The following is a 26,194-nucleotide window of genomic DNA, read 5'->3' as shown; positions in this document are numbered from 1 at the left end:
ATAAGTCACACACAAGTAAGAAGCAACTATGGTGGGACTTTCAAAGATAGCATAAGAAATTTTAAGTTTATCCAATGTTCTGCATTCTCATTTAAACAGAAAACAGAAATAAACCAAAACAATAAGGAAGGGGAAAAAAACAATTTCAAGAATTCTAAAGCCCTAGGCAGACTGAGAAGTTAATGAACGTAAATGAAGTGACTACCTTCTGACTGCTTTTTATATTAATAAGTTTCTATTAAAGGAAATCCTTTATTCCCTCATTAAATTGATTTTTCCCCTTCAAATTCAAGGGGAAACCCCCCTGCCACCCCACTTGCGAACAAAACTGAAAAACACATTAAAAACACTAAAGAAAAAAACTCCAAATCCTACTACCCTGAAATAATTAGTGTTAACATTATTTTAGAACTACTTCTAAAATTTCTCTGTACATACATGCACATATTAAATAAATGAGAATACAAAACATATATTTGGAAACATTTTTTTTTAAAAGGTCACACAGGTCTTCAGTGGCTGGCTATACCACAATTAATCTAACCAGTCTCCTACCACTGAACATTTAGATGTTTTTTTTTTTTTTTTTTTTTTTTAAATCTTGACAACAAACAATGAACATCCCTGTGCTAGCTCTTTATCTAGTGTCTCTGAGCTTTATATCCTATAATCTGCTCTGAGATCCTGGAGCTGTAAATCTGCAAATTACATTTCCCAGACTCCCACAAGAGCTGGTAGGTTCTTCCAACAAGAGACACCACAGCTTCTTTAAGGCCTTCTCTGCAGTAGCTGTGCTACCCTGCAGCAAAAGCCAGGCCACCCCTACTCTGACAGTTAGTTGGCACAATGTGGACAGGCTCTTCCACCCATTGGGCAGTCCTTAACACCGCTTATTCCCAGTTGTTCCACCAGCCCTAAGGGTGGTAACTGCTTCCGGCAAATCATAATCTCTGAGCTGCCAAAGCAACTTTTTGCTCTTTCAAGCTTCAAACATCTGTATTAATTAATTTATTTACGTTTAAAATACCTGGAATGGTTTCTGCTTCTGACTGGACCCTGAACCATATAACCACTATGTAGACGTATTTCCTAATTATCTCTGGGATAAATACCTCAAAGTGAAACTACAGTATTAAACACCACACACATTTTAAGTTGGTAAGTATTACCACATTACCAACTCAGAAGAGCTGCATCCGTTTATATTCCAACTGAGAGCAGCACTGGCATGCTAGCTAAAACTGGTTATACAGCACGTGGGTATTGCATTTTCCTCCAGCACTCTTAGCAGGCATAAATGTCCTTTCCTAATGTGATGAAGGACTTCCTGTTTGTAAATTTCTTATTTATTCCCTATGTTAGTATTCTACTGTGAGATATGTCTGTTATTCCTTTGTTAAGAATCTTAATACATTACAAATATTAACCTTTTCTAAAGTCATATATATTGAAAATAGCTTCCCAGCATACCAGTTCTGTTTCCAATTTATTTCATGATTTTTGCTTTTGTCTAAATAGTATTCTCCCTCACTAAAATATAAGGGCAGAGACTTAACCTGTCCTTTTCATTTTAACATCCTCAAGTACCTTATACACAATGAAGGCTCTACAAATATTTTTTCAATAAATGAATTTTTAAAAATCCAACCCATCAATATTTCAATTGTGCCTTGGCATCAGTGTCCCTTTCACCACAAAGTAAGAAGTTACAAAAAATGTACTGGTTACTAATACGTTTATTAATTAATTTTATATATATTTGAAATCTTAGATATATGAATAATCTTTGACTCATCTGGAATACATGTAAAAGCAAGTAAGCAGTCTACATTAATTTTTCTTTTTAAAACAGCTTGCCAATTATTTACTCAATAATCTAAGTTTTCCTAATTTCTTTGTTAAATATTATACCCCTCACTATTACAGGGTTGTACAGGGTTGCAAATTTCTTATACACTTTACTTCTAAATCTTTTGATTTCTACTCGTATAATATTTTCTAAATGATTGTTAATGGTATATAAAGAAAGCTTTGGATCTTTACATACTTATTTTGCCCATCTTATTTTTTAGTATTTTACTACTTCTGCAGTTCATTCTCTTGAATTTTTCTTAGAATATGATAACTTTGCTTCCTCCTTTCCAACGCCTCCACCTCTTATTTTCTTATGTAATTATATTGGTTAATGCTTCCAAAACAATGTTAAATCATAGCAGAGCTAGTGTATTTTCTCATCTTGCTCCTGATTTTACTGGGAATGCTTCTAGTGCTTTACCATATGATGGTGTATACTGGTTTGAGAAGTATGAAGGCATTAAATCGTATTTTATTGAGTTTAATTATAAATAGCTGATTTTTTTTTATCAGAAGCCCTTTCAGCATCTGTCAAAATGATCTATTGTGTGCCCTTTCCCTTTTACTCATTTATACAATGAATTATAACATGAATATTAGGCTTTTTAGTAGTAACCCTTTTTGTATTCCTGGAATTAATCACATTTGGCCATAGTATATTCTTGTTTTACTGTAGTAAACTCTCTTTTTGATAATATTTTATGTACAATTTTTGCATCAACATTAGTAAGATTTGTCTTAGTTTTCTTTTGGAGGGATATCTTTTATCAGGTTTTAGCATTCCTGTAGTTACCTTGGCTTTATAAGAAGTAATCTAAATGCTTTCTTTTTCCCCCATGCTCTAAACAACTTAAATAAATTAGAATTCCTGTGTGGTTTTTATATATATATATATAGATAGATAGATAGATAGATAGATAGATAGATAGATTTGAAATACCTCCTTTAACACACACCTTTTATTTGCCCTTATTATTATTATTAGAGGGTAATTTTCTCTAATTCTTTTATAGTTATAGTCTGTTAGGTTTTCTTCTTCCCTCTACTTGACCCAATTTTATTTATTTACATCACCCTTAAAAAAAATTCAGGTTTTCAAATATCTAAGACATAGATATAGCCACATCTAAAACTTAAATAATGAAAGTAAAATGATGAGAAAAGACAAATCAGAGATATGCAGACAAGAAGAAAACAGGAGTTTGATTTAGGGGCATAAACTAAACTGAATGCAAAGGGGAAAAAAATCACACAACTTGGTAGACAGAGTGACCTCACAATAAAAAGGGGCTAGGGCTTCCCTGGTGGCGCAGTGGTTGAGAGTCCGCCTGCCAATGCAGGGGACACGGGTTCGTACCCCGGTCCGGGAAGATCCCACATGCCACGGAGCGGCTGGGCCTGTGAGCCATGGCCGCTGAGCCTGCGCGTCCGGAGCCTGTGCTCTGCAATGGGAGAGGCCACAACAGTGAGAGGCCCGTATTGGGGGCTAATACATTCCTTAAGTCCTTGAATCCTAAATAATATCCTTCATTTCCCCTTTTAAGCACAACTTGGCTAGTTAGGAAATGCTTTAGATACATTCTTTTTGTCCATCAGAACTCTCTAGTTGTTGAATCATTAACTTTGGAAATCTTCTGTGGTTGAAAAGAAATAAGTCAGCCTCATTACCTTTCCATTGTACATGATCTACCTTTTTTTTTTCCCTTGATGTTTATGAAATCACTTCTATAATCTCTGAAAAGTCAGTAAATTCCATCACAATATTTTCCTAAAACATGAGCACTTTTAATCTCCAGATTCATGTTTTCATTCATTCTAAACAAGTTTACTATTATTTTTTTAAAATGTTTTCCATTTCCCATTATTCTGTTGTCTTCTCCACAGAAACTAATCATGGCTTTTCACTACCTGCAATTCTCTCTAACTGCCTTCATTTCTTTGCCCACTGTATCTACATTCTATGCAGTTTCCTCAAGTTCAACAGAACCCTTCCTGGTAGCATTTTCAATATTGTTTACTCTGCTCCTTGCTGTTTATAATAAATTACTTTCTATAATACAAATATGTTCCTGCTCTTCTTTATCCTTAGTTCTGCCATTTCTCTTTTTATGTTATCTTATTTTTGTTCTTTTTTTCCAGATGTCATTGACTGTTTAATTTTCTTGGCAGTTTAGAACAACTGTCTAAAATTTTCTTTTTTCCTAGAAAAATACAATTCTTCCAAAGTGCTGATCAGTTATCTTCTGAATGCTAAATTATCCCCATAGGATTCATGTTTGTTAATTTATTTGTATTCTGTTAATTCATCTTTGAATAAGAGAAATTCTCTCTGGCTCCACCATTTAAACAAAAATGTAGATAGTGTCTCCCTGAGGACTGAACATTGGGCACTTGTTTTAAAAGATTAACATCAGAACTCTCAACTAAAACTACACTTGCTTAATTAGCTGGATAAACAGCATGGAGGAAGAAGTTGGGACTAAAGGTATCAAGTCCTTTTTTTCTGTGTAATTTCTAAGTCTGCTTAAGCTCCCCCAATTGAGAACCAGCTCCACTTGGACTATGACCACACCTTATGCTGTAGGGGACTCTCAGTTTTGGCACATCTGCCTACTTTGGGATGAGCCAGATTCCTGAGAGACTTACTGAGTCATAATGGAACCCATAATTGACCATAATTTTAGTTTAGTGGGTCAGCACATAATTTTTTCTGTTCCTGTAAAGTTGGTGAGACGTTTGCTTCACAATTCTACTCTAAGCCTTACCTCACCTGTAAGCTTTGCTCCTCCTGTTAAGCCCAGAGAAAAATGGTATGACCGCAAAGCCTCTCCTTTAGCTCTATTCCAGCTGAAATTAGATATTCCCTGTTTCTCTCAAAGCTGCCCATATCTCAAACGCCTCCCTCTAAATGAGCAAATGAAAGAACACTTATTACACATTCCCTTAAACATCTGATTCAGGGATATATTTATCAACTGTCAATGTTTTCACACTCAATTCAGTCTAAATGGCTTATCTAGCACCAATTCTGTCCAGCTTGTGGTAGCTTCTACTTAGATACATTTTTCTTTTAAATTATTTTAGGGAATTCAAGGGAAGATAATTTAATAAACATTCATTTAACTCTACCGTTTTTCCTCAACATCAACTCACCCAATTTAATAATTTAAAATATAAAATCTGCAAACATATTTTATCTCCTGGAAGACATATACTATGAATTACTTCATCGAGAACAGTGTGTACACACAGTAGGTATTCAATATCAGCTGAATTAATTCTCCTCATGAGAGATATCCGAAATATACTCAGCATATATATCAAATAACTCTAAGTACTTCAGTTCCATATTAAAGCAGAGTATGTTTTAAAATGCCCTCGTGTGTTCTAAAATGTCCACCTTTCAACCTTGCTCTCGTAGTTCTCCTACAAATATATCAAACAATGTTTCTTTAAAATATAAAGCGTACTAGGAAAGACAGTTTAGAATGAAAACTAAAACCTCCATTGAATAAATCAAACTAAAACTTGTTTAAAGCTCCAATTAAGAAAGGAACTGTGCCATAATGGATATGGTACCATAAGCACTGCAAACAAACAGGCCTATATTCAAATCTTCACTCTGCTATTTGCTAGCTATGTGACCTAGAACCATTTACCTCAAGTAAACATTAGATTCCCCATTTGGAAGATTAGGATAATTCCTACAAATCACACTGAATTGTTACAAGGTTTAAATGAGATAATACAATAAGTGGGCATTCAGTATATGGTAGAGTTATATACAGTTTATACATATAGTGTGTGTGTATACATATATCTCCAAATTCTGATCTCTGATCTGGATAGGAGAGTCGCAGCTCCATTCCAAAGGGAAATTTATGTTCTAGGCTCCCTTAAAAATTAAGAAGCCAGTTCTAAACAATAAAGTTTCTTATCCTTGCTAAAAAGTATACTGTTACAAAATTATTTTATGTTTCAATTATCACTTAAATAATGCTTTTGTCCTATATATCAATAGTTTCTAGAATTAAGTTCATGCAAGTAGAAAGTAATAACAGAAAGTATACCTGAGCCTCTAAAAGCTAGCTTTGTCCAAGTCTCTTTCTAAAGAAAAGAGCCGCAGGCAATTCTTCAACATGAAGAAGCACAGTACCCCAACCACAACTAACTAGACCAAAAGTAACGAGCTGGAAGTAAAACCAACCACCAGTGACTATGGCAATATCAAGACCAACTATCAGCTATGCTCTCCAGGAACAGGGAGGAGAGATGCATACAGAGAAGTAAGCAGGGATTCATAAAGAATGAAGACTTATTCTTTTTGAGCTATTAGAGAATTTGAGCTATTAGAGAATCTTGAACAATAATCAACCACTATTAGAGATCACCAGGATAAGAGCACAATTTCCAATTCTTGGAAATACTAGAACACACAAACACACACACATAACACACTGCTGTTAGGATGCTTATACCATGCTTCTCTGTTTCCCTGTGCCAAATAAAGCAATACTTCTGAAAATTTTCGAGTCAACACTCATATCACAGGAGAAAGTAAAGAGTGCTATGGACAATCCTGTTGAAATGCCTTTGGAATTTCCCATTGGATCTTAAATTTTCATGAATTACTTGTCCTGTGCCATAATATGCCAAGGAACTGTTTTACTGTAAAACTGTTTTCATTAAAATCTTTAAGCGCGGGCTTCCCTGGTGGCGCAGTGGTTGAGAGTCTGCCTGCCGATGCAGGGGACACAGGTTCACGCCCCGGTCCGGGAAGATCCCACATGCCGCGGAGTGGCTAGGCCCATGAACCATGGCCGCTGAGCCTGTGTGTCCGGAGCCTGTACTCCGCAGCGGGAGAGGCCACAACAGTGAGAGGCCTGCGTTCCACCAAAAAAAAAAAAAAAAAAAAAATCTTTAAGGGCTTCCCTGGTGGTGCAGTGGTTAAGAATCCACCTGCCAATACAGGGGACAAGGGTTCGAGCCCTGGTCCGGGAAGATCCCACGTGCCACGGGGCAACTAAGCCCACGCGCCACAACTACTGAGCCCACATGCCACAACTACTGAAGCCTGCGTGCCTAGAGGCCCGTGCTCCACAACAAGAGAAGCCACTGCAATGAGAAGCCCGCGCGCCACAACGAAGAGTAGCCCCCACTCACCACAACTAGGGAAAGCCCGCATGCAGCAATGAATACCCAACGCGGCCAAAAATAAATAAATTTTTTAAAAAGTATATATACAATTCAAAAAAAAAATCTTTAATCAAAACTGATGCTTCAGAAAGAAACGCCATGCTCACCCTACATTTTCATGAATCTTCTAAAACCAATCAATGCTTTCTCCCAGGAAATGAGAATCTAAACTGAATATTTTAGACTTAAGATAACCCAGACATTATTTCCTCAAAACTTAAAAGATTCCAACTGTTACATAAATCAAGAAACAGTAAGTATTTTTCTGTCTTCCAGAATATTTATCAGAAAAATCTCAACTCACGATCTGATGTGTGGGAAATCCTCTTCAATTTTGCTTCCTGTGTTTTTGAAAATTTGGAGTGCAGCTTCTGCTACTTTTTCATCATCCATTTTCAGACAAGCCAGGAGAGATTCAAATGTTTCAGCAGAATGAAACGAGATGGGATGTGTAAATGAGAGTACCTAAAAAATGATCATAAAAAATGATCTGTAATCCTTTTCACCTTTATAAATCTGAAATGTTATATATTAGAAATACTACAAATCCAAGTAAATACAAAAGTAATTATGCTAAAAAATCAATAAGAGCACTATAAATAAAATTTAAAACTTACTCAAATATATAACAGAAATGTTCTTGTGTAGGAAGACTGTACAGTCTAAAGAAACAATTACCTTCAAAATTAAATTACATGTACCATAATTCTACTCAGAATAATCTGGATTTGGTTAATGTTTGGAGAGGGGGGTGGTGGAGAATGAAGGTAGGAGAAAAGGAAAATGAGAAGAGAGAATTTAAAAAGATATCTCTATGATTCTAAACAAAGATCATTAGAAAACACCAGCTAATAACATTTTCAGAAAAAAGTAATCTAGGGAAGGGGGTAAAACACCAGACAATAAACGATATTGTAAGGTTACAATAATCAAATCAACATGGTACTAACATTAGAAGCAACAACAACAAAAAATAAAGCAATAAATAGAGCTTACCGTATATATGCACTTAAGATAGGGTGTAACAGATTATAAAGATGGTAACAGAAAATAAATGAGAATGGATGGAATTTTTATTTTTAATAAATAGTCCTGGTAAAGGTGGATAGTTATTTGTAGGAAATCAAATTAGACCCTCCCCTACAATACACAATTTCAAAATAAATTTTAGCTGCGTTGTTTCAAATTTAAAAATCACAGAAAATAAAAACCCCTCTGAACATGACAGGACTTTTAAGCTTAAAATAAACAATTAGACTCAAATGTAGAATGTAAAAACAAGCAAGTAGTAGAAAAACGTATGAGCATAATGCCGTATTTATAAGACTGAGAAACAAGCAAAATAAGTGATGTTATTTAGAGATATAGACATAAATGGAAAATCTATACAGAATAGTTAAGAGAATAATAAACTCCAGATTCAGGACAATCAGACCTGGGAGATGTGGGGTAAAAAGCCACTCAGTGAACTTCAACAGTATTAATATTCTATTTAATTTGAGTTCGCATTCCTTTTACTTTCTATTAGTATTCATTTTATTACTATACTTTATAACTTAAACAGAATACATTTTATTTTTTTATATATCAAATATGTCCTATAAAAAAGCCAAGGAAGTTAAAAGCACACTTAAGTCAGTTAAAAAAACAAAAGATTGAGATGTCAGTAGAAAATGAACACAGGATAAAAGCAATGAATTCACTATAGAGAAGACACTAATGATCAACATATGAAAGGTGGATCTCACTAGCAATAATTATATAAATTAAAGCATTATTTTTCGCTTATCAGATTAGTAAAACTCTTAAAATTTTATACTATTCCAAATTTGTGAAGATAGGAGATAGGCACCTTCATACACTGTTGACTGAATTATATATACTGTATGAGTACGATTTCTCTGTAAAGGAATTTGAATACACATATATCCAAGAATTTTGAAAGTGGTCATTCTCTTTGACCCAGTAATGTCCTTCTAGTATTTAAAAAAAAAAAAAAAAAAAGAAAGAAAGACATTAGCAGGAGATCTTATTTACCTTAGCAGTAATAAAATTAGAAAAATCTAAATATCCAACAATATGAAAGTAGTTGGGAACACTATGATATCTCCAAAATGAACTAATCAAAAAATAATGTTTATTATTACTTTTAGTATGAGCCAGACACTCTGCTAAGACATTAAGTACATGATTTAATTTAGTCCCTGTGAGAGAAGTACTGTTACTAACTCCATTATAGATGAGGAAACAGAGGCAATTAACTTAAAGCATACATCTAAAATAAGATCTGTTTTTTGACACTTAAAAATACTGTCAAAAAACACTGAGAAAAATGCTTATAATTTATTATGGGAAAACAGTCAAGATACGAAATTGTATTTTCAGTCTGATCTCAACTATATAAATGTGTACATTTTTCTAAAGATTAAAAGGAAACAAAATATATTTATGAATGATAGGCTTCTCAATGTTTTCTTCTTTATTAGTTTATATTTTCAATGTTATCAACAATTAATTGATATCTTTGTAATCAGTAAAAGGTAGTAGTATACTTTAGCTAACAAAGTAACACATAAAACAGACTTTAAAATTTTGGTTCTTCCTGTGGTAGGGGTAAGCAAGTTCTTTGTTTACTAATGAAAGCTTCAAATTATAATCCTTAATATAATTAATACTAGGTTATATTATACAATTTGAACCTGAGAATATTTAGCTTACATGTTAGAATAAACATGCAATTTCAAAATTACCTAAAAATGATTAAGAAAATTTTACTTCAGGTTCTATAAACCTAAAGAAGCAAATTTCAAGTCTAAAAAATCCAAACTATATATGTTTAACAATTGTCTAATTAGGCACTTAATTTCACCTTAAGCATATTTACCTTAAGCAGTTCAAGACCTGCCCTGATGGCTTGATCAGTTGGAACACCCTCATCTTCATCATCTGCTGTTCCATCTATTGACTTGTTCACTTGCTTTATAAGAGCACTAAAGCATGAAAAAAAAATTTTTTTTTCATTTTTTTAACTCTTCTATTAGCAATGTCTAAGAAAAATAATCCTGAATATTTTCTATATAGACCACAACTAAACCACATAAAATTTGATACAGCTGTTGCCCAACCATTATGGCAAAACAGAAAGCTATAGTAAATATAGCTTCTTTTTGAAATGATATTTTCCTTTGTCCATTCAAATGAGGTCAAAATGTTACCTGATTTGCTGTTTATTAATGCTATATTTTTATTCTTGTATTTTCCGTGTAAAGTTTATGTCTAAACATGTGAATGATAATAGATGTTTTCTAACTATCTAAAGTTCGTTATTACTCCAGTAAGTAGACAAACATACATTGAAATAAAGGATAAATGGCAACATTAAGCACTTTCAAACCATCTAGCAAATATTACTGTGTCTGGGACTGTTATAAAAGCCAGAAAGGCCTCCTCCTGAAAGGTGTAAAAATGCCACATAACAGACACACAATAAATCCTCACTAGAACATTCAGAATATATCAAAAAGGAAACACAATGTTTTGAAATTTTCTTCTAAAAACAAGCTTATGTAATTTTAAAATAATTATTTGTAATGCACTGTCTATTATCGAAAATAATCATTCGCTCTGGTAGGTATTTGTTCTTTTTACAAAAAAACAAGTAATAGACACCAGGTTAGAGACATAATACATATCAAAATATAAGAAAATTCAATTATTCAATGTTCCTTAAAATGTTTAGTACATCTACATTTCTACAAAAACATTATGTACTCAAATCTAAGGTCAAGCTACAAGTCAAATATACCTGTCTTCCTTGCAGCGTCCTCTTAAATTTATCATTCCCTTAACAATTAGTATCTTTGAGGATGTTTTGTCCTTTTCTGTCCATTTTCCCTGATTAACTGATTCTCACAGCTCCAACCACCCCAAATAAAAATCTTCAGCCTGAATCCTCTTCCCATATTTTCATCAGTCCCAAGGTTTCATTTTTACCTAGATGTACCATAGGAATGAAAAATACCATATACCCAAAATTAAATTCATTATTTTCTTCCATGAGTAAGAGCATGAAGCTCTCTAGTCTAGCGAGGGAAGGCCAAAGGCCAAAAATAAGCAAACAAATACATTAAAATCAGGGAACAATAGGACTAGAAAGAAAGCCAAGACAAGAAGACAAGACCCTTGGTTAACCAGGGCAGTCAGGAAAGGCATTCCTGAAGAGGTACAATTGAGCTAGTAACCAAAGAACAAGAGCCAGTGATATTAAAAAATCTATGAGGAAAAAGCATCAACCTGGAAAACCAAAGAGAATCAACTGAAAAACTATTACAAAATACTGATAGTTCAGTGAGGTGACACCAATAAAACACTAAAAATCGACTGTGCTGTTCTGTATTAGCCAAAGCCACCTAAAAAATACAGGCGGGTGAGGGGTAGAAGAAATCTATTTATAATGACAAGCCAAAATAACTAGGAATAAAAAATTTTAGGGGCTTCTCTGATGGCACAGTGGTTAAGAATCCGCCTGCCAATGCAGGGGACACGGGTTCAAGCCCTGGTCCAGGAAGATCCCACATGCCGCAGAGTAACTAAGCCCGTGCGCCACAACTACTGAGCCTGTGCTCTAGAGCCTGCGAGCCACAACTACTGAGCCCTCGTGCCACAACTACTGAACCCTGCGCGCCTAGAGCCGGTGCTCCACAACAAAAGAAGCCACCGCAATGAGAAGCCCGCGCACGGCAACAAAGAGTTGTCCCCGCTCACCACAACTAGAGAAAGCCCACGTGCAGCAACGAAGACCCAACACAGCCAATAAATAAATAAATGAATGAATAAACTTATTTTAAAAAGTTTTAAATGCACAGAATCTGTACATAACTTCTGAAATTATATTAAGGGAGCATAAAGATTTGAAAAAATCAAGACAAGCATGGAAACACAGAATTACACAAATGGTGTTTTTCACTACATCTCAGAGGAACACAACTTGGTGTAGGACAAGATTCAACAGACACATTCTATAGCTCATCTGGAAAAATTAATTAATGTTTGGGAACATCTAGTACATTTTAGGGGAGGAGGGATGAAAGAATTTTCTCAATGAGATAAAAATGTATCATAAAAGCCTCAAAAGACAAAGAAACCAAGGCAAAAATCCAGTAAGACCCCAAATGTAAGAATTTATGCTATAATGAGGGAACATCTCGAATCAAATGGGAAGGAATCAATTTTTCAATAAATGGAGCTGATACAACTAGCTATCAGGATTTTAAAAAAGGATGGATCTCTATCTCCACCTTACAACGAAATGAGTTCCAGACCAATTAAAGACTAAAGGTAAAAAATATAACCATCTGATATGATACCAAAGGCAGAAAGAAATCATAAAGGAAACAAATAATAGATTATATAATTTAATATTTATTAATGTCAAGCACAAATTTAAAAGGTAATCAAACTGTGTTACTAGCCTTACTTTATAAAGCATTCATATAATCAATAAGACAATTCCTCTAAGCCACTCACAGAAGAATAAGAAGAAACACAATTAGCCAAGAAACACATAGGGAAAAAATGTTCAATTTTATTCACAATTTTTTGTTTTTTTAAAAAAATAGTACCATCATTCACCTATAAAAAGGCAAAGACTGAAAAGGTTAAGTCACTAGCAGGAAGAGTTAGGTGAATTGGACACTCATTGACTACTGGTGGGGAACAAGAGTGGAATCTTTCTGCAGTGTGGTGGCTAAAGCAAGAGGGCGCTGGAGCCAGACTTCCTCAGTTTAAATGCCGCTAGCTATTTCCCAGCAGTGGGAAAGTTACTCTAACACCTGTGTAGCTCACTGTTCCTTACCTGTAAAATGGGAATAAAAATATTTCTTGCCTTATAAAGTTAAGAAGTAAGTTAAAACACGTAAAACACAGAGAATCAGCCCAGGCACATTATAAGCACTAATGGCTACTACCTGTTACTATTATTTATGTTTGAACACTTCTTCTGTAACACCATGACCTACTAACTGCTAAAGTCAAAGACCTGTTTTGGTCCTCAGTCTTTCTGTTCATCACACATATTACTGCTGGAAACTTTTTCTATCTTAAGTTTCAAAATACTGCAATAACCTGGTTTTCTTACCTTTCTGTAATTTTTCTACTGTTAAAAAAAATTTCAAGGTTCTGTCCATGATCTTTTGATCTTTTTAACTTTTTTCTACATAATCTTGCTCAGGGAACTATCTATTCTCACAGTTTCACTTTAAATTTAATTTGCCTTGATTAAAAAAAAAAATTGCGTCCAAATAAGCAGCGCATCCTTTCTTACCAGCTCCTTTCATTCTTTTCATGGCAATACTATTCATCATCTGGACTTGACCCCGTATACTTGTGACTCCTCCCTTTTATTCCCCATTTCCAGTAAGATGACCCATTTTTTACGTTGTTCTTTTAAAACCTTCCTCAAATATGTTCTTTCCCTTCCATCCCACTACCACCATCCACAGACAATTATAACAACACCTTAGCAGTCTATCTTTTTGACTTCCCTCCTCCTATCCATCATCAATCATTCCTGGTTCTCAACAGAGCAAAGAACAAAGTAAAAGCTCTAAAGTTAGATCTTATAGCCTTTCCACAATCTGATCCCAAATGCTTTTTTTTTTTTTTTGTGGTACACGGGCTCTCACTGTTGTGGCCTCTCCCGTTGCGGAGCACAGGCTCCGGACGCGCAGGCTCAGAGGCCATGGCTCACGGGCCCAGCTGCTCCGCGGCATGTGGGATCTTCCCCGACTGGGGCACGAACCCGCGTCCCCTGCGTCGGCAGGTGGACTCTCAACCACTGCGCCACCAGGGAAGCCCCCCAAATGCTTTTTTAGAATCACCTCATAACACTTTTACACTTCTCCATATTGTACTTTAAATAGATGGCAATCATTTTCTAAATATCCTTGTTCTTTCCTATCCCAGTTAGCTTGGCTTATATTAATCTCAATACCTAGAATACTCCTCCCATTTCTGTAGAAATACAATCTTACTCCATTCTTCCTCTTAGGTCAAATACTACCCCCTTTGAGAAATCTTCTTTCAGTCCTCTGAACACTATCTGCACCAATTTTATAGAACTATAATATAATTTCCTGATTAAAACTCTCTATTCCCTTACTCAACAGAAGGTTGATGAAAAGCAGAAAATATGCTTTGCCAATATCTAACTAGCATCACTTCAAATATATTGTAGCAGGCATGGGATTATTTATTTAATTAATGAATTTCAGTCTGATTCAGATTCTTCCTTGTACTAATATAGAAGTTCTGGTTTTTTGTTCTGTTTCCTTTTGTTTTTCAAACTGAAGAACCCTTTCTTCAAATGAAAAATGATGCAAGAGGAGTCCAAAGTGACAAATGGGCATCCAAAGTAGGGTCTGTCTCCCTACTCTATGGAGGGTCACAAGTGAAAAGCTACACCCTATGCCCTCAAAAAAAAAAAAAAAAAAAAAAACCCCAAAGGGGCTTTACTGAGTACAGAGTGTACCATTATTATTATTTATTTTGGAATCCAATAAAGCTCTGAAAGGTACTACTGATCACTAATAAATCAGTGTGCTATATATATATTTTATAAGTACTTTCTTTTTTCAACCAGTTGAAAGATTTAAGGAAAAGCTATTAAAAAAAAAAGAAACGGGGACTTCACTGGCGGTCCAGTGGTTAAGACTCTGTACTCCCAATGCAAGGGGCACAGGTTCGATCCCTGGACAGGGAACTAAGATCCCGCATGCCACATGGTGCAGACAAAAATTAATTAATTAATTAATTAAAATAAAAACTAAAAAGAAATAAATAAATAGAAAAGAAAAGAGCTCTTCCCACATTTTATAAAACCAAGTACAGATATAAATAGAAAGTATTTTCCAAGATATCACAGTCAGGTGATAAAGTTTCAGGATGAAGGTTGTTTTAAAAATAACATTTTCAGTTCTCAGATATCTGTGAAAATGCATCATATGTTGTTTTACAACATATTCACTTAGTTTTCTTTTCCTGAGAACAGAACTGCAATTTGTTTCTATTAGTTAACCTATGCAAGCTAACTAACTAGTATACTAGTAACAGACAAAAACTAGGCTTGGATTGACAAATTCTCATCCAAGTTGAAAGAGTACCTAAATTAAAATATATAACAAGAAAAACTAAATACATACATATATATATATATACAGAGGAGTGTATGTATATATACAAACATATACATATATATGAATAGATCTATTTACAGATATCTACAGATTAGGGTATAGCCATTATGTATATACATAAACCTATACTATGAGTGCCTTACTCAATAATGAGCGCAGGTACCCAATAATGATTGACTACTAAAGCATGAATGAATTAATAGTAATGAAAATTCAATATTTTAATATACAAATACCTGATAGATTCAGTATCTATGTGCACAGGTGCTATCCTCTCCAAGAGAAACTTGATCATTTCCAGAAAAGGATTTGTAGGCTGTTTGGGGTTGCCCAACTTCTTAGTTATTTCTCGCTGTAATGTAGATTTTTAAAATATTAAAAAAGTATTTTTAAATAATTCATTACATTAAAATGTTAAGAACCTATAATAATTAAAACCACATAGTATTGGTGCTGGAATAAACAAATCAATAGGAACAGACTAAGAATTTAGCATAGGAGAAAGGTAATATTTCAAGTAGGTAGGAAAAAGGTAGATTATTCAATATATTGTTATATTGAAATACCTGAACAGACATTTAGAATAAAAGCAGAGTTATATCCCTATCTCACACCTTACACCAAAAATATTCCAAAACGATGAAAACAAATACGAAAGAATAAAACCAAGGGTCAGTGGATATACAAACTTCAACAAGCAAAATTATTAGGGGAGCCCATTAAAACTACAGATTCCTGGGTCTCATTGTGAAGATTCTCGTTTAGTCAACCTGGCGTAGAGCCAAAAATCATCTTTTTTAAAAAAGAATTTAGGACGATGCATGGGCAACAGATTAAGAAATACTGACATCAGGGACTTCCCTGGTGGCGCAGTGGTTAAGACTTCGTGCTCCCAATGCAGGGGGCCCGGGTTCAATCCCTGGTCGGGGAACTAGATCCTACATGCATGCCGCAACTAAAAGTTCGCATGCCACATCTAAAGAGCCTTCAAGCCGCAACTAAGGAGCCCGCGTGCTGCAACTAAGACTGAGCACAACGTAAATAAATAAATAAATATTAAAAAAAAAAAATACTGACATCAGTAAACATTTTCATTGACCTGCAACAAAATGGGATTTCATAAGCAGGACTCCAAAGACAAAAACCTTGAGGAGACTGCTGATAGACTTAGCAAGATAACAAAACTATAGTATGTAAAGGACATCATAAACAAAATGAAAAGGGAAAACTACAACAGATAGAAAACTATATCTGCAGCTTAATTAACATACAGTGCCATGACATACTAACAAATGAGATAAAGATAAATATTCCAGAAAAATAGGCAAAGACTAAAAAACACACAATTTACAAAAGAAATAAGAATAGCTAATATACTGAAGGAGAAAAAATGGTCAGATGACTAGTAACCAATTTTACAAATCCTATCAAAATAATGATGTTTTTGTTTGAGTTTTGCTTGTTCCCAACAGTGATAACTGGCCAATAATGAATTTATACTAAAGAAATGAAATCAAGACTGTGTAAAATTACTTAGCTATAAAGATTAAGTATTCTTTACATTAATCAAAAACTGGGAAAAAATTTAAATGTGTAACACAAGTGGGACATTCAATAAATTATGGTACACGTATTCAATGGTGTGCTATGTTGCTACTAAATATAATACTGCAAAAGACTAATTAACGAGAAAGTAAAATGTACGAAGATACATGTATAATATAAACATACACCATAATATTAACCACTGTCTCTATAGAGGAATTACAGTTTAATTGTATTGTTATTTTTGTGATATTTTCTAAATTTTACGTAACAAATTACAAAAGGGGACAAAAAAGATTTGGAGGTTTCTCCAAACATGAGCTCTTTTTAAATTTCTCTCCTTACCACACAACCTTCAGCCTGTTTGCAGGAGCATGTTGGACTAACAAGTACTTCTAACTGTTTTCTTATTTTCTCATCATCTTCTAACACCTGTGTGAATTTCTTCATGAAATCCTGAGCCTTACCAGGATCTGGCAAATTTCCTTAAATTAAATTAAAATTCAATTAAAATACAATTTTAGAAATTTATCAAAATAATAAATGAGATCAATATTTTTCATTCCTTTCATTACTTTGATGAATAATCCTAACTTACAAATTCATTTAATTTAATGTGATAAAAATTGTAGAGCACCTTCAATAATAAATTTTCACAAATAAAAATCTGTTTCCTAGAAACATAAAATAAGATCATTGTGAAGGACCATCTATGCAGAGAAAGACCAAACTGGCTATTTCTAAATAACTCCTTATAATACTTAAAGGCATTACATGTCTACCTGAGTAATACCAATTTTATTACTATCCCTTGAGCTTGTTGTATACATTGTTCTTTTGCAATTCAGAGTAAGAGATGAAGATCAATCAGTTTTACCTAGAAGAAACCATTTTCCTGTACTGCACTGTTTACTGTTAAACCATCCAGAGATAATGCACACACGCACGCATGCTACTTGGCACCAACACATGCTGAGCAACACGTTCCAGGTGTTACTGCTGGGTAGGCCATTATCACATGAGAAAGGATGAGTTCTTGTAGAATCATAGATGAGTTTTATACTACTCTTCTAATACATCATGTATCAAAACACTTATGAAAGCTAATAAAATATTCATCCTAGAATCTTTTTTTTCTGGCTACTCACAACTGTGAGGGAGAACAAGACTAGGTAGGATCCTTCTAATAACAGAAATTATAATACATAACTATGGACTCTAATAAAAGTAGTAGAAATGTGTTGAATCTTAAAATATGAATACAGTAAATGCAGTCTTCAAGTTCATATACAACTCTGAAATTCCATTTTAACTCTTGGCTAGATGACTGAATATAGTAAGAACAAATTTTCCTCCTAATTACTTGACTGTATGACATTTCCATATTTCTAGAATACAAAAATTCTACTGTACTGTTTGTCAACAGTTTTGGAAAATGTCACTTTACAGCCCCTCCATAACATATAGGCATCATATTAAAGGCTACAATAAAGCATACCATCTAAGAAACAAAACAAAAAGAAAGTGAAATGGGGATAGAGGGAGGGGGAGGGAGAGAGAGAGGAGGGAAGGACAGAGATGGAGACAGGGAGGAAGGGAAAAACAACAACAGAAAACCCCTTTAATTCAGGATTCTACAAACGTACTAGACCATGGAACTCTTTTTTCTGATGATACTATTAACACCTGCAGGATACTGGCATTCTTCACAACAGAATTTGGGAAATACTGTACTTGTTGTAAGAAAATGGATAGGGGGTTAAAAAAAGAAAGAATATAGGAGACGATCTCCTTTAGGGGACAGTGTCTGCAGCCAAACAACCAGAGAAATAGTTGTTAAAAAGCAATAGCACAAAATCACTTGCTTTAAGTTATCCAAAGGGACTGAAAACTAATTTATGTTTAACTGCTCAGGACTAAAAGACATTTTGGTCTTTTTGGGAAATTTCTACTCATGCTAAAACTTCTATCACTTAGTCTAATACCCAGTGAATTAGGTTACTGTTCTCTTTGGTGTCTTAGCATTACTTCCACACACATCTCGGAATATTTGTTAACATCTCAAAAATCCGTCTAAGAACTCTTCATTACTACCACATGGAAGCTCAGTAGAAGCATTCCTCCAGGTGTTCCTGATTTTCCCTCCATCCATATGCTATACACAGTGATCCCTGAGGTGAGAGGAAAAGCAAATGACCTACAAAAACCGCTACTTTTTCCTACCCCTGCCCTGAACAAAGGAGATGTGCTACACAATCCTTTAGTATTTACTGTAAAAGGCAATTAAATAACATTTTATTTAAAATCACTGAAAGTAAAAAAGCAAATTAACTTTTTTTTCAAAGAAGCTCTCTTGTAGTTATTCGGTATATCTTTCATTGTAAATTTTGACTCAGGATGAAATTAGCTTCAGATAGATTCACATTAGACCAAGCAATACCAAAGCACACATGCAGTTTTTAACAGCATGGTTACGCAGTAATTTGAATGTATTCTCAAAAATAAATTTATGTAATAAAACCCAGCTTTTGCTCGTATCAACACACAAAATAATCCTGTGTAGTATGCAAAATAAATGAAAATCAGGGAAAAAAAGGAAAGCTGGGCGTGTTGGGGGAAAAAAAAAATCAATCAAAAAACTTTAATATTTTCCCATATTATCATAGCCTAAAATGGAACTCCAAGAAACACTTTATATTATCCGAAAGAAATGTTTCAAATAAACCTTAAAGTTTACATATATTTGAAATAACTTACTTGTAATAACCATCACTTTTGAAAATATGGCCTTGACACTGGCATCTGTCTGTAAATCACACAAAAAATGCAAAATTAGAACCTCCTGTACCAAGTATACCACACTAAAACAAGATGTAAATAATAAGGGAAATGGGGAGAGGGTAGGGGTATATGTAAACTCTGTACTTTCTGCTCATTTTTCTGTAAACCCAAAACTACTCTTTTAAAAAAGTCTTTTAAACAATTAGTAAATAGCAAAAAAAAAAAAAAATCTCCTAACAATAATCTTCACTGTATTCTTCAGAAAGTTAAGTAGGTAAAGTTAACCCATTCATGCTCTCGGCCCACGCCCTGACCACCACTATATGCTCCTTCTTTAGCCATGTTTAAACTCCAGATGAACCGAATGAAAGGTAGAAGTGAAGTCATACTCCACTGTCGTTGCCTCTTCCCTTGTCCTGTTTTGTCAGCCTCCAAAACAAAAACAGATGACTGCTACATCAACCTTTTGGGACACAGAGATATTTTGTTTTTCTTAAGTACTCAAAGAACAGGACAACTAAGTTTAAAAAAGGAAACTAATCTGGAAATGTTGGTTTTCACATTTTTAGCCTATCTCAAACAAAAAGTTGACAATTAAGTATATAATTCTGATTGAACTGAGGTATTCCTAAAATCGTTAACCCTGAGGATTATAAGGCATAGTCATGAAGCCACTGGGAAGACACTGAATGAAGACAATGAAGATGCCACTGACAGGTACAAAAATTTTCCAAGAGTGCTAGTTATTTGTTGCATCAGGGTAGTATTTCAGTGAATGAATGTGTTCATCACATTGTGCTGCACGTAATACACTCTGTAAAGTCACATGTATAAAAGATGTTTCTAAGAATACTAGTTATTCATTCCATCAGGTGTTATTAAAAAAAAAAGTCCCTGAGCAACTCTGCATAAAATACTGAGCTAGAGAAACATTGGGGTGAAAGCAACAAATCAAAAAATAAACAAATAAACTGTCCCTATTGAGAAGGAGCTTTCTAAAAGGAAGGAGAGACAAAGAATAATAGAATAGCATACAAGAGCTAATTCCCAAATATTTGGAACTTAATAGATCTGACTAGAAACATAAGATTTCTATTGTTTTTCAATTTGGGGGGAAAGAGGTGGTGCTGGCCTTACTAGAAGTTGATCCACATGAAAAAGAAACATCACCAACAAAGTACAATACTGCAGGGCTTCCCTGGTGGCGGCGCAGTGGTTGGGAGTCCACCTGCCGATGCAGGGGACGCGGGTTCGTGCCCTGGTCCGGGAAGATCCCACATGCCGCGGAGCGGCTGGCCCGTGGGCCATGGCCCCTGAGCCTGCGCGTCCGGAGCCTGTGCTCCGCAACAGGAGAGGCCACAACAGTGAGAGGCCCACGTACCGCCAAAAAAAAAAAAAAAAAGTACAATACTGCAAACTACAGAGTCACTTTGAGTGACACTGAGCAAATCAATTTAGTTACATGAAGTAGAAGGGCTACATTACTAAGAAAGAATAAAAACTATCTTAATCAGAAGGAATAATGAGGAAGCCAATGAAACATGTACTGATTATTATATCTAAGAGTCTTCCTGGTAAAATAGGCAGAATTATAAACAGCCAAAAGTTAAACACAGCTTTGTATTTTTTTTCTAACTTTATAATATCTACTACAATTCTCAGTATAAAGTGAATATTAAGTAATAAGAGACTATGAATTCTCCTTTCACTAGAATTCCACTTTAGAGTACTATCCTCCATTCTGTTTCTTCTTCATCCCCCACCACACATGAATGAGAATTCCCTCTTTGATTTGGATAACTTGTTAATTATTTTAAGATAATTTAAAGGAAAATACCACAAAGTGGAAGGGAATAAAACATTGTAACTGAATTGAGATTGTATTTTATTTCACGTAGACTGAACAGGAATGTCATGAGACCCTCCCAAGTTTTTATGAACAGGCAAAGGACAGAAGCCCCCACTAAATAAAATTTAAAGGGACAGTGAGAATCAAAAACAAAGTTATTTTTGGTTACCATCTCATACATCACTCTGTTCAACATATGATCTACACACTTATGCTATTCGGCTGCTAATGACTTCAATAATGCCTAAAATCAGGAATAATTTTATACACATGCAAATAAGAACATTCTTGCAACTTTACCTAAAGGAAGTAAATTAACAAGTCTCTAGGTGGCAAAAAAGGGCACTTTAACCAGAGCTTATTATCTGAAACACATCAACACTGCATTATAACACTGACTAACACACGTTTATTTGGTTGAAACACACTAACTTAACTGGGATTTTCCAATTTTCCTCCTTCGCACAGAACGTACTGAAATAGCAGAATCTCTAAAACTAGTTTTAAGTCATTGACTATAAGGAAGAACTTCTTCTAGCAGGTTCAATATACTCAGGAATCACAGAAGGTTAAATTATGTTCAATAAACCATAAACAAAGAGGTCATTGTTAGCCTATAAAACAAAAATACTACTCAGTTGTAAGCTTCAATCAGGCAAACAAGTGGTATGAAATGCCTTATTACTAGTGATTTAGAGGTTAAGAAAAAAGTGAGGTCACTAAAAACCACTCAAACAACTACTGTTAGCTTACTGATTTTTAGGGCAAACGGCAAGATTTACACCTAGGAAAACTGGAAATTTTCTCCCCTTAGATGAAACAACTCCATTCTGTTGACCTCTGTCCTATGAACATGAGGTGTATGTCGGGGGGGGGGGGGGGGGTGGTCCACTGTGCTTGAAAAAGAAACAAAAAATAACACTACACTGTTTTCCCTGGATGCAATTTAAAATGACCAGGCACACTGATTTTTAGATGAATTATACTTTTTGTAGGCCTACATACAACATTCTCAAACAACATCAACTGGATGAATAACCACCATTAAATTATAATTATGAAGACCAGGTAATACATTAAAATTACCATATTAATTATAAGTAAAAATATCATGATACTAAACTATAATTACATGATATTAAAACTTTCTATAACCACAAGACTATATAAAGATGATGGGAGCATTTCAGTGTAGCAACATTAAGTGTAATTTTACTGTTTTCTATGCTTTCAATAATGCTGAGTTATTGTTTTGGTTTTATTTTTTTAATTTTAAAGCTACCAAAAAAGGCTTCATTCTGTGTACACAGAAGCACATTCTCCTTCCTGTTGGGTATCACCTTTTGCAGATATAGTAAATTTAAATTTTTCTAAGCAATAAGTTTCTTAAAAATTTCAGTGTTCTAAGTTAGAGATCATAGGTTCTAGAGTCAGAAGTGTTCCACACAGAAATAGTTGTTCAACACATAGCAAAAATGTTGATAACTTACTTTGGGTTGCTTAATTAAGTCAAGCAAATCCTTTACTTGATGTCGGAGCAGATTTTGACATTTCCACATTTCATTCAGTGCTCTGAAAAACACATACATAAATTTAAATAACAAAACAGGATAAACATCCTTCCAGAATATCCCAACCATGTTAATTTTTTCTAAGAGTTCAAACTACAAATGGAGATGACAGAGAAGGGTAAAATTTACAGGACTAAGCAACCGATAATACATGAAGAGAAAGAGAGAAGTCAAATATAAGAGATAATAACATTTGAAGAGATGGCTATATCAAAAGAAAGGGATTAGTGGTGGTTGTTTTTTCTTTTGTATAAAAATAGCGAAAATCTATCATTAACTGGAACATGTTTGTAGGCAAGGGCATAGCAATGAACTGCAGAGATTACAAACTTAAGAAATAAAGCAATATTTAATGGAGTAAGGTCTTGTATTCAATAGCAGGCCGGATGAAAAGGAATGAAAGACACAAACGGAAAAGACTGAGCCCTGAGAGAATGGAGATACTTTTTCCTGAAACAAAAATATTATAATTTTACATTATATTATATACTTTTATTTATAAGTAATATTTATAAATTACATTATATGTATATAAATGAACATTCATTTTATATGGCAAAAATTTTGATCACCATAACACTTCTATTGTTCTCAGGCAGAAATTTAAATCTAAAAAAAATTATATAGGTACTCAAAAAAATATACATAAATCACAGACAGCAGTTAATGTTATTTAAATATTAAGTTATAGAATATCAGAACCACTCACATTTAAAATTTTAAAAAGGAAATTTTCCAAAACCAAATAATACTTCTCATTGTTTTCAATTATCTATACTTCTATTAACCTCCATTATCACACATATGAAGCACTGCCATAAGAGTAATTTAATATAGAAGCATATAAAACCATATAAAAACACACTTTTTCTTTTGATAGACAAGGCAATTGTTTAATATTTTCACCCTCCTCAGCAGTATGTTTTAAAAATATCTTTGCATTTTTTAAAGGAGACAAATTAGCTTAAATTTGGACAATTCCTTCATAGTAGTCCCTTCAACATGGTACTGGCAAAACAACAGTACTGGGGCATTTTCATCTTGAAATAGCTAAACTTTACTGTCTTCCAGTTACTAAAGTTCCACAAAGTTTAACTGGCACACTTTACGAATGTAAACATTAAAACAAAAATGACCATTATCCAGAGGACTGTAAATAATTTTCAAAGAAACAGAGTAGTCATCTGTGAAATTACTTGTGAACTCCAAAGTCAATGAATTCTCTCCTTACCTATACATTTTATCACTACTTAAAACTTCTGAAAGCCCTGGATTTTGAAACTTGCTTTCACTTAAAGCAGAAAAATAAAGCAGAAATTATCTTATTTATTAACTTAAAGATGAAATCTTACGCAATTCTAAAGCTTATTATAAACTATCATGGCTATAGCTTAAATCAAAAAGTGACCATCACTGACTAAGAATTTGTATTATAACATTCAGGGGGAGCATCCTCTTGAGCATTTCAATTAAATTATATTAAGCAGCAAAGACAATTTGTCCTTGTGCTTTGCCTTTCTAAACAGTACTTAAGGAAAAAAGGTTGTACTAGTAGAAGCAGTATTACTACAATAGGAAGACAAATATCCATTTATTTAACATTAGCCTGAATTCCAGCTCTGTCACTAAATAAACGTGAAAAATCTGGATAGAGCCTGGATACTCTTCCATTTGTTAAGTGACATTTTAAGTAGACAACTAGTTCCCTCACTATGGCTTCTTGTTTGCACCAACATACCACAGGTTTGCGTCAGTTCAAAGAAACAAACGACTACCATTGGGCTGCAGTCAGAAACCTGTCCAAATGTTGAAGAGAAACTCTCCTCCAACCTTCTACTCCCAACTGGCAAATTACCCATCAGACTCCACAGTTCAAAACTGTCTAGATGAGAGCCTGATCAATGAAAGAGAAGATCACAACCAGGACACCTGATACTACCACTTACTCTTGTCACTGACAGTTGTTCTGGGGAACTTGGGGGAGGTAGAAATACACACCATGATCAGACAGTACCCAAGCTTGCCTCTATTCTCCTTTCCAGTAATCAGTATACTTACAGTTAACCTAGGGACTTACCCAAAAGTGGGTACACATCAAAAAGTCTAAAATATAGGAAGTATTTTGTCTTCCCCAAAAGAACACAGATATAGAATAAAATATATGGCTCTTTCAGTAAATAAGAAAAATCCTTACCAAACAAGTTCTTAGCAGGAACCCGCCTGCCAAGCAGCTATTTATTTATTTTTTTTTTTTTTTTTTTTTTTTTTTTCCCTTTGCGGTACGCGGGCTTCTCACCATTGTGGCCTCTCCCATTGCGGAGCACAGGCTCTGGACGCGCAGGCTCAGCGGCCATGGCTCACGAGCCTAGCCGCTCTGCGGCATGTGGGATCTTCCTGGACTGGGGCACGAACCCGTGTCCCCTGCATCGGCAGGCGGACTCTCAACCACTGCGCCACCAGGGAAGCCCCCTAAGCAGCTATTTTAAAATACTTTTCAAACTAATTAGAGGTCACAAAAATTCAAATGACTTTCTGGGCTAGAATGGTAAGGTAAATGAATGAAGTAGGACAGGTGTTATAATACAGAGTATTATATACAGAGGACTGTGGTGAAATTAGAAACATTAAGTAAAACATCAATATTATTAGTATTCAGGCCAATGAAAAAAATGAGAAAAAATGTGACCCCCAAAAGATTGGCAAAAAATAAGATGCCTGATAATGTTTTGGAGTAAGAGTATAAATTAGTATAATCATATTGGGAAATAATTTGACTAGTTTATAATGCTGAAAATGTGCATCCTCAGCAATTCCAGTCATAGCTGTATACCAGTGATCCTAAACCCTGGTTACCCATTACAATCTCCAGAAACGCTTTCCTAAAAACCCCAATGCCCACACTACACTCCAGACAAAATTAAATGACGATCTCTGAGGATGAGATTCATGTGTCAGTACTTTTTAAACCTCTCCACGTGATTCCAATGTGCAGCCAAATTTGAGAACCATTCACAACCATACGTTAGAGAAACCCTTGCATGTGTATACTAAATTGAAAAATGTTCACAGTAGTACTATTTGTATTATTAAAAAAATGGAAAGACACGAATGTCCATTCTTTGCACTGACTCAGATTTGCAATGCCAAGATGATGGAATAAAACTGTGGTTTAATGACAAAGTAATTCAGTACCACAGTGAAAATGA

The 26,194-nt window shown here is 34.5% G+C and overlaps 1 protein-coding gene across 5 annotated transcripts in view; it reads right to left on the bottom strand.

The window, feature by feature from the left end:
* The window catches only part of PDS5B (PDS5 cohesin associated factor B), a 203,084-nt gene that overhangs the window by 58,487 nt on the left and 118,403 nt on the right, over positions 1-26,194 (bottom strand). For all 5 annotated transcript variants that reach the window (XR_014326931.1, XM_082859730.1, XM_082859731.1 and 2 more), the window contains exons 14-19: positions 22,908-22,989; positions 19,545-19,593; positions 17,133-17,272; positions 15,479-15,594; positions 9,935-10,040; positions 7,355-7,515 (exon numbers count right to left, since the gene is read on the bottom strand). Coding sequence is in view for 4 of the 5 variants with exons in the window: in XM_082859730.1 (XP_082715856.1) it covers positions 7,355-7,515; positions 9,935-10,040; positions 15,479-15,594; positions 17,133-17,272; positions 19,545-19,593; positions 22,908-22,989 (654 nt within the window). In the remaining variant the exon portion in view is untranslated. The remainder of the gene's footprint in view (positions 1-7,354; positions 7,516-9,934; positions 10,041-15,478; positions 15,595-17,132; positions 17,273-19,544; positions 19,594-22,907; positions 22,990-26,194) is intronic.

This window comes from Leucopleurus acutus, assembly GCF_964270905.1.
Source record: "Leucopleurus acutus genome assembly, chromosome: 18".
In the NCBI taxonomy this organism is placed as follows: Eukaryota; Metazoa; Chordata; class Mammalia; order Artiodactyla; family Delphinidae; genus Leucopleurus; species Leucopleurus acutus.
Note: the sequence above shows the minus strand (reverse complement) of the source record. Positions and strands in the feature narration are given on the sequence as shown.